Below are 11,618 nucleotides of genomic sequence, written 5' to 3' on the forward strand. Positions count from 1 at the left end.
AGATCAATTAAAAACAGCCTGTTAAAAAAAAAAAAAATCCCCAAATTTCACTGTGTTAAAGAATTACAGGTCATTGATTTGTAAAATCCTCAAGGAAGCTGTGGCTCATCAGCTACTTGTAATAATGATTATTGTTAAGTAACATGAATAATCCTGACAGCAGAAATCACCCTTAAACAGAGACATGAGTTGGTTGGCTTTAGAGGACACTCCTCACCTTACAGCACGTGTCTGGCCCCTCCTCAGGCTCCTGAGCTGGTTAACAAACCATCAATGTTTTCTTCAGGCTGAGTGACAGAAAGCAGCCCGGCTGTTTGCACAGAACACCTGGATTTGTTCAATTATGGACACTTCTGTGAAAAGGGCGGGAAAATGCACAGAGGAAGCGAAAGACGACTTAAAGGAAGCTGCAGCGGCTTCTTCTGCTCAGAGCTCCTGTTGCTGTTGCCAGAAATGTGTCCCTGGATTCGTTCCAACAAATTACCGCAATGAGCTGGTGCAACTTTTCAAACTAGCGGGACCAGTGGTAAGACTGTGTGGACACAACAGCTGAATAGCAATATTTAGCTGTAGTGGTGTTTTTATTCGGACATTATTTGAAGTCACTCATTGGGCATCCCTGTTTGTTGCTCTCTGTCTGATGTTACTGACAGGAAGAGCTGATTTACTACAGACTGTTGTTTTTACCTGTTTAATTGCTTAGACAGGTTTGGCATCATGTTTATTCGACATTAGATGCATTAATTGTGTTTTTATGGGTTATTTGGATTACATATCAAATTAGTACATATTTCATTCAAATCCCAGCAACATATAGTTCTTGTAGTAGATACATTGGCTTTACATACATATAAATTTTGTTTATTTTAAACAGCTTTAATTCTGTATGTATTTCTAAATACAACACAGAGTCAGTATCTCCTCTTCTGTGCTTCAGGTCATTTCCCAGTTGATGGTTTTCATGATCGGTTTTGTCAGCACGGTGTTCTGTGGTCACCTGGGGAAAACTGAACTTGCAGCTGTAGCATTATCAATTGCGGTGAGCAGACATTTCAGTGCCTTTGTTGTTAAAATGTAAATATGCATCATTTTTACCCCAGTTTATGCATGTTGTGTTTTGTTTGCAGGTAGTTAACGTCACTGGTATTTGCATTGGCACCGGTTTGTCGTTAACTTGTGATACCCTCATATCTCAGGTAGGGTCCTCACCGGAGCTTTCACTGTATTTGTGTAACCAAGACAAACACAAGCAGCACAGCTGGGTTCCCAGGTTCTCCTGGAATCCCCTTTTAAACATCTCAACACTGAGCTTTTGTGTGGAGTTATTTTTCTTTGATCAGTCATACCCTCGTTCTTTGGTGGGATTCTGTGTTTTCCAACTTTTCTCACCCGAGCGTCTGTCTACCTGTTTCACGCAGACGTATGGGAGCGGTAACTTGAAGCGTGTGGGTGTGATTCTCCAGAGGGGAGTTCTGATTCTGCTGCTGGCCTGTTTCCCTTGTTGGGCCATCCTCATCAACACTGAACCTCTCCTACTTGCTGTCAAACAGAGTCCAGAGGTCGCCAGGTGAGCTGTTATTAACCAGCAAAAATAGACGCACGGATGTTGTGACACTGCTGAGCATGTGTCTGTCCAACGCGGTCTGTCTCACCCTTAAAGAAACTCAAGTTATGCAGAATGCCAAGCACTGTTAGTTTGTGCAAAACAATGCAGATTTCAGTAATACTTTCTTTAGCCTTTGTGAAGCCTTTATTAATAAGAAATATGTGCTGGTTCTTACTGTTCAGCCCACACTGACTGTTTTTCCCCTAATCGTAACAGGAATAAATGAATTATATAATATGAGGGCATGAATCATTAATTTAGGGGAGCAAATCATTAACTTTTCACACAGATTATGAAACCGTGTAACCTGCTGTGTTCTAAAAACAAGCAACTGTTCAGTAAAAGAAGGAACAACCCAGGAAAACACTAATTAACACATTAGCTGTTAAGTCACTCAGAGTGCATTCAACTTTCTATGAGCATGTGTTTAAGGTTCATCATTTCTGACCTGTGAGAAATAATTTGTTTGGAAAGAAAACAACTGGATTTCTTTAAGTTTCGTAAAGTTGTTTCACATCTCATCCAAGAAGCTTCTTCAGGTCTAAAATCAGTTGGTGGAAAATCTCAGGTACTTAAACCCTAGTTGGGGATGTTGCGTAACAGGGTTGTTGACCCACAAACCTGCTACATAAAGAACATCACTGTCATCCTTCATGTAGCAATCAAATGACCCCCTATTAGCAAGGACTTTGGCGACAGTGGGAAGGAAAAACTCCCTTTTAACAGGAAGAAACCTCCGGCAGAACCAGGCTCAGGGAGGGGCGGGGCCATATGCTGCGACCGGTTGGGGTGAGAGAGGGAAGACAGGATACTGTGGAAAAGAGTATTGCGGAACAGCACTGATCATGTGATGAGCCACATGATCAATACTGGGTCAAGACCCTTTTAAGCGACAACCATGACTAGGGTTTAAGTACCTGTGACTCTCCACCATGGAGAGTCACATGGTTTTAGAACTGAAAAAGCTTGTCGTGAAAGGTGAAACATCTTACGAAACCTAAAGGAATCCAGTCGCTTCCTTTTCAAGCTCTTTAGACTACCATGACCTGGATGACTGAGAACCTACACAGATTTGTGTACAGGTTTAAACCTCAACACTACTCAGACTACATGCTATGTTAGTCAGATTGTTAATGTGTCTCAGCTTTTGGGTAAAAGTTGCCAAAAATTCAGTAAAAATTATTATCATCCTGAAATCTGACATGGATTTTGAATTTTTCTTAATTATCTGGCATTAGTTGGACCTGATAAGTACAAAAATCTTAATCATGTAACAGAATGTAAGTCCCCTGATGAGGATGCAGGAGGTTAAATAAAGATTAAACTTAATGAGAAACAACCTCATATATAAATTTTGTGTGCAGCCACATGTTACCATCAACAGTGTTGCAGGCAAAAAGAAAAAGAAAAAGAAACAAAAACAGACAAAAACAACAAGCAACAAAGAAACAAATGAAAACAAAAAAAAAAACAGTGTCACAGGCTTACTTTGTCTTTTCATTTCCACATGAAGCCTCTCCCAGCTCTATGTGAAGATCTTCATGCCTGCTCTGCCGGTGAGTTTGATAGGATTTGATGCAGATTTGGAAGGTGTTGAATATTTAAACAAAAGGCAAGTTGATATCCAGAACGGAGGGTCTTAACCACAGAGGCAGTGCTATGTATTTAAGGTCCAGGGAGCATCAGTCACACCTGTGCACATGGGCATGCACATGTTTGGCTTGATATTTGACAAATCTTGCAGTTAGGGCAGGATCAGGTGACTTTGAATTCACCCTTAGTTATGCTGACTTAGGCTGCTGGGGGCTTCCTATTATGCTCTGAGTGTTTCTCCTTCTCTGACACTTTTTACTCACCATGTAATAAGATACAATTATGATTATTATTATTAATCTCTGGCACTCTTCCACAGCATGTCTTTTTCCTCTTCTCCCTCCCCTCCCCCCTCCCCAAACACCACCCTTGCAGCAATGAGTCTAGTTCCACCGGGTGTTTCTTTCTTTTAAAAGGGCCGTCCACCTGTTGTAATAATGTTTATTTATTTGATTTATTACTAATTATCTGATATGTTCATTGTTTTCATTGAAAAGTGTTAGCGTGCTGATTAACCTAAGATCCGATCATGTGCTCAAATTTGTTCTTCACTTCTGTCAACGAGTCTCTTATATTTGAATGTTTGCTTTCTTCAGGCTGCTTTCATGTACCAGCTGCAGGGGAGGTATCTTCAAAATCAGGTGCTTAAACATGCATATGGCCCAACATTACCTTAATAGTTGGTTATGCATTTCAAACATTAACATGAATATTATTTGTATTTTGTGCTTTGGTGTACAGGGAATTATATGGCCTCAAGTTATAACTGGAGCAATTGGAAATGTCTTTAATGCAATAATCAACTACGTCCTCATCCATCAGCTGGATTTGGGTGTTGCGTAAGTTTTCCTTCGTCATTCCTGTGACATCATTGGATGAATGTAACTCTCAATTCAGTCAGCAAAAACATTATGTGTTTTAAATTAAATGAGTAAAAAATCCTGTACAGTGCTTATGCTCTACTTCTAGTTTTGATAGATGTGCTGATAGCACTTAAGTGACAGTTTAAATGTGTGGCTTTAAATATTTGTTTTTTCTGATGTTTTTGGTTTTAAGTGGATCATCAGCAGCCAATGCGATCTCCCAGTATTTGCTGGCATCAGTCTTATTCATTTACATATGCCTGAGGGGTCTTCATAAGGCCACATGGGGAGGTCAGTGGTATCAGTTCTACAGGGAACTTAAACTGTCTGAAATATTTTTATTTTAATGTGTCATTTGCCTTATTTCCAATTCTGTCCAGTAATTTCATTAAGTTGCATCATTGAACTTTGTGGCTTTTCATACCTGAAGTTGTCCATTATAAAAACTCCAGAGCTTAATGTTTGATAAAATTAGTTATACTCTATAACTGTGTAATGCAGTGTGGAGGAGCAGTCGCAGTGGTGATACAGCATTTCTGAAGCTCTGGGGAAACACTGTCCATCTAACAAACTTTAAGCCCTATTGCAATATTTAAAACATTTGGTATTTGAATAATTTTTAATATGAAGTTGAAGTTATCCCTCTTTAATTTGAAATGACCATTTAAGTCAGCAGTCCCCATCCTTTTTTGCGCCACGCACCGGTTTACTGGTACCAAAAAAAGATGATTTATTCATAACAGACAGGAAAAGACCCAGGGAAACAAAGTTAACGATAAAAAATATTTTTTTTAAATAATGCTAAAAAACGATGAAAACCCTGAAAACCATAAATTTCACACCCAAGCCTCAACTCTCGCAGCTCGGTACCAAACCTGGGGGTTGGGGACCGCTGATTTCAGCCAACTGACTGACATATAGAGTCACTCTGACCCACAGGTTGGTCCCTCGATTGTCTCCAGGAGTGGGGACCCTTTGTCCAGCTGGCTGTCCCCAGCATGCTCATGCTCTGTCTGGAGTGGTGGATGTTTCAGGTGGGAGGGTTCCTGGCTGGTGTGATCAGTGAGGCCGAGTTGGGAGCTCAGTCAGTAACCTATCAGCTGGCCTCTTTAGCTTATATGGCAAGTCCACTGAACATTTTGAGACTTTTCTCCCCCCAAAGGGAGGAAATATGTAACTGCTTCCATTTGTTTATTTATCTGTTTGTCTGTCTGTTTGTTAGTGTCCACAGTTTCCAAGATATCATTTTCAAATTCTCGGTGGTGATAGATTCCAATAATATCTTGAGCTGATTTAATTTTGGTGAAGTTCTGGGTCACACAAATGCAAAAATCAGTAAAAACTTTATATAACTCTTAATTTTTTATGGATTGTCTTCAAACTTCACAACAATAAGCTAGGCCTTGGGGGACATGAACACTTAGATTGGGTAAGCATTTGACCTTGAGCTTCAGTGTTAGCACCCTAGGTCAAAGTTGATTATTTAAGTTAATTTATTATATGAAAGGTCATGGAGAGATTTGTACAACACATGAAATAATAATAATAAGTTTTGCACTGCATGAATATTTCTTAAAATCTCTCGTTTTTATAGCTTATAGAAGATAAAAAAAATTCAGCCAATTCTGCTTCTGACACAAATTCTGACATGAAAAGATTAACGCACTACACTAGATTTTCATATTACCAGTGCTGACGTTGGCATAAAACATCAAAGCTTTAGTATAGAAAGACCTATACTATAGGTCTTTCCCTTTGGGAGGGAACTGCCCTCTCTGAGTGCTCATTTGCTCATGTGTTGTTTTGGCAGTGCCTCTAATACACTTTTTGAATTTTAATATTTGAAAATATATATGTATACATATATTTTTTTCCTCATAGTTTCCACTGGGGTTTGCTAGTGCTGCCAGCGTACGGGTTGGGAATGCACTTGGTGCAGGAAACATCGAGCAGGCCAAGCTGTCGTGCAAAGTCCCCATCATCTGTGCATGTAAGGAGTGACACACAAAGTACAAATACCTGTTTTACATACAATAGAAAGCGGTAAAAATACCTCTAACTGAGCAGTACCAGCTCTAGTTTCATTTCATACTGAATCTCAAGAATGTTCAGTTTTAAATAATATATTGCTAAATATCCAAAAAATAAGCATGGATAAGAATACATATTATGTAATATAAGTGAATTGTCCAGGCAGCCAGTCATTTCCAGCCTATCCCAGCTGTCATTGGACAAGAGACAGGATACACCCTGAACAAGTCACCAGGTCCATCACAGGGTAAGGATGTTTTACAAGCAACAGCATCACCATGCCTCCCTGCATGAGTCGTACCTGGGTACTGCAGCTTATTTCCAGTCCAAAGACTTGGATGATGACTCTAAACTGGCTGTAAAAATACGATCTGTTGTCTGTCTCTCTGCATTAGCCCGGTGATGGACCTGGTGACTTGTTCATGAACACAGAGTCTTCTTGCTTTTTATATTTAAATACTTTTAAAATTAATTGATTATGTTATTCAGTTAAGTTATTAATTTTTTCTGGTTTGTTTTTCTCATTGCAGTCACAATAGCATGCTTTGTCAGTACTATTCTTGGCATCTCTAAAAATGTCATTGGATACATTTTCACCTCAGACCTGTAAGTATAATCTTTGACCTTTAACCTTTACGTTGCTGACTCACAGACACTTACTGGTGCCAAATTAACAAAACTGTTCAGATAGTTATTCATCCCTTTGTCACAGTGTCTGCTTTAAACAATATGATGCTCAGCTGATCCCATTTCATTAACTGAAACAAGCCTAGTTTGCATGGTTGATTGCATAAAGATGAAAACAATAATCAAATAATTTCATCTTACAATTGTTTCAATGTCTTGGAGGTCTTGAAGGTCTTGCTATCATTAAGTATGAGAATGTGTTCAAGGTGTTTGACAATATTTGTGAATATGCAGACAGCTGAACCTGCACGTATTTTTAGAGATATTTTGCAGAGGGCTTCTGACGTCATTGTGATATTTAGTTTCTTGCATCTTGCTGATGCCATTGGGGTAAGAAATGATTTTACATCATTAATCAACATTTCAATATTAATGAATGTAAAAGGTTATTCAAAGAAATCTGTGTTTGTGTTTACAGGCTGTGGCCGGAGGAGTTCTCAGAGGTGTAGGAAAGCAGCTGGTTGGTGCTCTGTGTAACCTGGTCGGGTACTACTTTATTGGTTTACCCACTGGTGCGTCGCTGATGTTTGCAGCCAAAATGGGGATTGTAGGTGAGGACTGTAGGAATGAAGGCATTCCAAGTTCTTTTCTTTTCCTTTTCCTTCACAGCACTGGATTAATGTGACAAAATCAAGATAAGAGACGATATGGCATACTTTATTTATCCCCAATTTTTGAAATTCTTTTGTTACAGCAGTTATAAAAAAATTTTAAAAAAAAACAATGAAAAATGAGGTGATTAACAGTGTCATTACTGTTAGTTAACAAGACAACTAACTAAGATAGCAGATAGCAGCTAAAAACAACCCTTGTCTGATAAAAAGTTATCGCTGGGGTGATGCAAGTCCTGCCTATGCAGACAGTAGCTTCTCCCACCCCAGCAAATATAGTCATGGGAATAAGAAAGTACTTTTTCATTTTTAAAGTTTTATGTATCAGGACATAATAGTAATAATAATAATAATAATAATAATAATAGTAGTAATGTGGTCCTTAGCAGGTCCTAAAAATCCATAAATACAACCTCAGATGAACAATAACATATGACATGTTACGCTGTGTTATTATTTATTTAACCAAATTTAGCCAAATGCAGAAGCTGTGTATGAAAATCTTAATTCCTGTGTACAGCCTTACTGCATGTATAAAAATTAAGAGGTTCATTAGCATTCAGGAGCTGCTAATCAAATGCATTTTAATAACTGATCATCGGCAGGCGTGAACAGCTCTATAAAGGTAGAAGCTTCTACTTCTAGACAGGCCATTTCAAAACAATTTAAAGTCCATCGTGTTACAGTGAGAAAGATTAGAAAATATTCAAGACACCTGCTAAGCTTCCCAAAGAGGGCAAATGTGTGCTGCAGTCAGAAATGAAATGTACCTCCGCCCTGACAAGCAGGCAACCCATTAAAACTCTTCTTCTTCTGTTTTTTCTGCTGTAGGATTTTGGACAGGCCTTACGGTTTGCGTGTTAGTGCAGTCAATCTTTTTCATCACATTTTTGTGCAGACTCGATTGGAAGAAGGCTGCTGAAGAGGTGCGCACCTGCATCTATTGACAGTTTATCACTCTTTCATTCATCAAAGCATGACATTAACTGTTGTGTCTGATCAGGCCAAAGTGCGAGCAGGAGTCCGCGTCAAAGAAGAAAAAGACACGATCAAGATGGAAAATAGAGGTGAGTGGGCAAACTGGCTGAAACATTCCCGTTATTACAGTGTCTTATTAATACTTCTCTTTCCAAACCCAAGACTCTAATCACATCCAGACCCCAATCAGTACTATTGCATCCAGTGGTGAGAGCGCCGGGGTGGACCACGTATACATGGAGGTGCAAATACCAGAAGAGAGTAAAACCACCAACACCACTACAGTGGGAGATGTTCTGTCTGTGTCACAGCTGCTGTTACGGCGCGGCCTGACGATACTCATCATGATCCTCATCCTCGCTGCTGGAATCATTACCAGCACCGTCCTCACTCTGCTGCTCAAATGATGCAAAGTGTACAGTCGGACAAAAAGCACAAAGGTTATCTAAGTCATAAAAATGCACCTTCTTTTGTGGGAGGGTTACCTACACTGTTGATTCAACAGAGGAACAGCTGTGTGCAGTTTGTGCCCCGTCTTACACTGTCCGGCCACAGAGATGAATTCAATAAGATGAAAAGGGCGGAATATGTAGTAAACCAAGGACAGCTTTACTAAGGCCTTTAATGAAAATGTGTGTAAAATGAGGACACTGTTTGATAATGATGATCAGTTTGATGACAGTTGATCTTTGTGACACATAGAACATAATGTACATTTTATCAACAGTCCTGTATAAAGACAGTGAAAACAAGGAGACACAAAACAGAAGTATGAGAAAGCAGATCTCTTCAGGCACACTCTGTTCACTGGGACTAGACCTGATCTTGAAGCCACAAAGAAAGCACTGTGCATATTTATACATTAAACAGCTTTTTTCTGCTGACCTTTTTCCAGTGTTGGTGCAGGACAGTGAGATCCAGGCCACATTTCAGTTTGAATATAACATAAAAAAAACTTATGGTAATGTGCAAAGAAATCAAGGCCAGAATCCACAGGCTGCATTTGAGACTCATTGGTGGTTATTGTAGGGTGGAACTGGTTCCAGATTAGGCACTTGGTCTGTTTTGGTGAAAGGAAGGTGATATGTAAGATGCCATATTTCAGCCGCTCAGGTTGGGTTATTGAAGGCTTTACAGATTTGTTGATGGTAACATTCTTTACAGTCTGTATTTTCAGAATAAAAATATGACTGTGGTATCACATGATGCCACAACTCAGCGGCTCAGGTTGGTTTAATGTTTTTCAAATGGATAGCTTTGGTGCAGCTACTAAAAATCTCAGATGAGTTCGAATTTCAGTGACTTTGATCTCAAGGTCAGAGATAACATTTTCTGAAAATCTTGTGAATGCTATAACTCAAGAACAGGCCGACGTAGGATTCTGAAATTGATAAAATCATGTATCTAGTAGTTTTTTTTGTGAACTGTGGGGTATTTTTCTTGTAGCATTAAGCATAAAAACTGAGATTTGTCTGCCTAAAAGCTAAATCAGAAATACCAAAAGAAGATTAAGGATTTAATTTAATTTTGCCCTGTCTCTCTAATTACGTTTGACAATCATTTATGGTAAATAAGACCATATCTGCACATCTTCATACAATCACAATCAAACGGGTGTACAGGTGTTCCTAATAAACTGCTCCTCTAGTGTGTGACATTCTCACAACAAGGGGTTATTACCATGGTAACACTTACCCTCAGACTGACTCAGTTTCCCACCAATGACCTGACCCTGCTCCCTGATGCTCACCTGTTTGTCTCCACTTTTCCAGAATCTAATGTAAAATTTTTGTTTTTATATTTTTGCGCTGTTGATTTTACTGAATTTAAATGTTCAGGTAACTCAACCCCTCTGAGGACATTGCTGTGTAAAAGTATTGTCCTGATTCATAATAATGTAACAATAAAGTGTTTGCAAAGCGTTGAAGCAATCACTTGATAATTTATAAATCACTGTCTGCTGGTCATACTGGGCAGCTTTAAGTATGAATGTGTGTATTTATGTATGATTAAACATTTACAACTTCACTGTAAAATAAATAAATGAATAAGAATCTTATTGAAGCAAACGTCAAAAATTCGTCTCTTTGAAGTCACTCAGAGCTCACTGTAAGTCATCAGTCTCATCTCAGAGACAAGCACAGAGCTCATCACTGAGCTACCCGTGGTAATGACTTCTGTCCCACTCAGCCCCGTCTTGGTTCAGTCGTTTTCAGCTGTTTACTCATTTCTGATCTTTAGTTCTAGTCCGGGATGACGGTGTTTCTTTTCTCTGTTAAAAAGTAACTGTTTTGTGATACAGCCAGCAGACTGTTACGTATTCAGGGCCAGACAAATTACCTCTAATCATTTGCATTGTCAAGCCACTTGAGGTCTGTTACATAACAGTCTTCAAATATTTGTGGGAAATATTGTTTAAAGATTGATATTGTTGTCAGTATCCAGCGCTTTTATTTACATGACATTTAAAAGAAGAGCCATTTTTCAGCTTTGTTTCATTTCACTGCATCATATTTGAATATCTGCAATACTCTGTCAAGTGGAACAAACTTTTTATGTAATTTCGAGTCATTTTTTCACAGTGAAACTTAATAAAGATGTATTCTGATATCTGAGCGCTGCATATTTTGATGACCCCAGGTGATGGGTGTCTCTGTTTTGTTTTTTGTGCTGTGCTTTGTTCTGCAGGAGCTGATTGAAGAAGCTTGCTGCTTGAGGTACAGCTAAGCCCAGTGAGTTTAACTATAAAAGCTCCCTCCTTCCTGCAGCAGATCCTTCCCTTGCTCTCTGGTTCTGCTTTCCTCACTGCTATGCTTTGGACACCAGCTTCCTAGATTACACTGGCTCAGCTACAACATGTGTTTTTGATTCTTACCGACCTTGCCACATGCTCATGCACATTTTACACTACTGACTTGATGGTAGACCCATTCACCTTAATTATGTTCTGTAAATAAATCATCCTTTGCTACCTTTAGTTACTTTAGTTACAACCTCATCCAGTCTCATTCAGTTTTATTGGACCTTATGAGCCGGTTTGTTACAATATAAATATAAAAAGATGTACCATTTAAAATGGTTACAGTTAACTAAAGAAATTAAAACTTTGACACTACAGTTGTAAGTGAGAGTTAAAGTAGGATTTTGCAGGTGGAAGGACCCAGTGCAATCGAGGAAAGGCTCTAATCCTTCTGGAAAGTGTTACTAAAGAATATCACCAGCATCTTTTAACTGTCATTTTAATGATCA

The 11,618-nt window shown here is 38.9% G+C and overlaps 1 protein-coding gene across 1 annotated transcript; it reads left to right on the plus strand.

Annotated features, from left to right (window-relative positions):
* Window positions 1-286: 286 nt before the first annotated feature.
* LOC100692267 (multidrug and toxin extrusion protein 1) lies at window positions 287-10,979 on the plus strand. The gene is made up of 16 exons (XM_019359571.2): window positions 287-526; window positions 938-1,039; window positions 1,128-1,196; window positions 1,419-1,567; window positions 3,120-3,162; window positions 3,796-3,840; window positions 3,941-4,038; window positions 4,256-4,353; window positions 5,002-5,183; window positions 5,944-6,052; window positions 6,624-6,699; window positions 7,041-7,110; window positions 7,199-7,331; window positions 8,223-8,317; window positions 8,395-8,458; window positions 8,532-10,979. The coding sequence occupies exons 1-16, from the start codon at window positions 344-346 to the stop codon at window positions 8,774-8,776; spliced, it is 1,761 nt and encodes a 586-aa protein (XP_019215116.1). The 5' UTR covers window positions 287-343; the 3' UTR covers window positions 8,777-10,979.
* The last annotated feature ends 639 nt before the right edge of the window (window positions 10,980-11,618 follow it).

Source organism: Oreochromis niloticus, linkage group LG6, assembly GCF_001858045.2.
Source record: "Oreochromis niloticus isolate F11D_XX linkage group LG6, O_niloticus_UMD_NMBU, whole genome shotgun sequence".
NCBI classification, from domain to species: domain Eukaryota; kingdom Metazoa; phylum Chordata; class Actinopteri; order Cichliformes; family Cichlidae; genus Oreochromis; species Oreochromis niloticus.

Excerpts from the sequence above, each read along its gene's own strand:
- LOC100692267 (XM_019359571.2), top strand. The coding sequence starts at position 344 with ATGGACACTTCTGTGAAAAGGGCGGGAAAATGCACAGAGGAAGCGAAA. Across the intron at positions 1,197-1,418 it reads GTGATACCCTCATATCTCAG|ACGTATGGGAGCGGTAACTT; the intron begins GTAGGGTCCTCA and ends TGTTTCACGCAG. Across the intron at positions 6,053-6,623 it reads AGTCCCCATCATCTGTGCAT|TCACAATAGCATGCTTTGTC; the intron begins GTAAGGAGTGAC and ends TTCTCATTGCAG.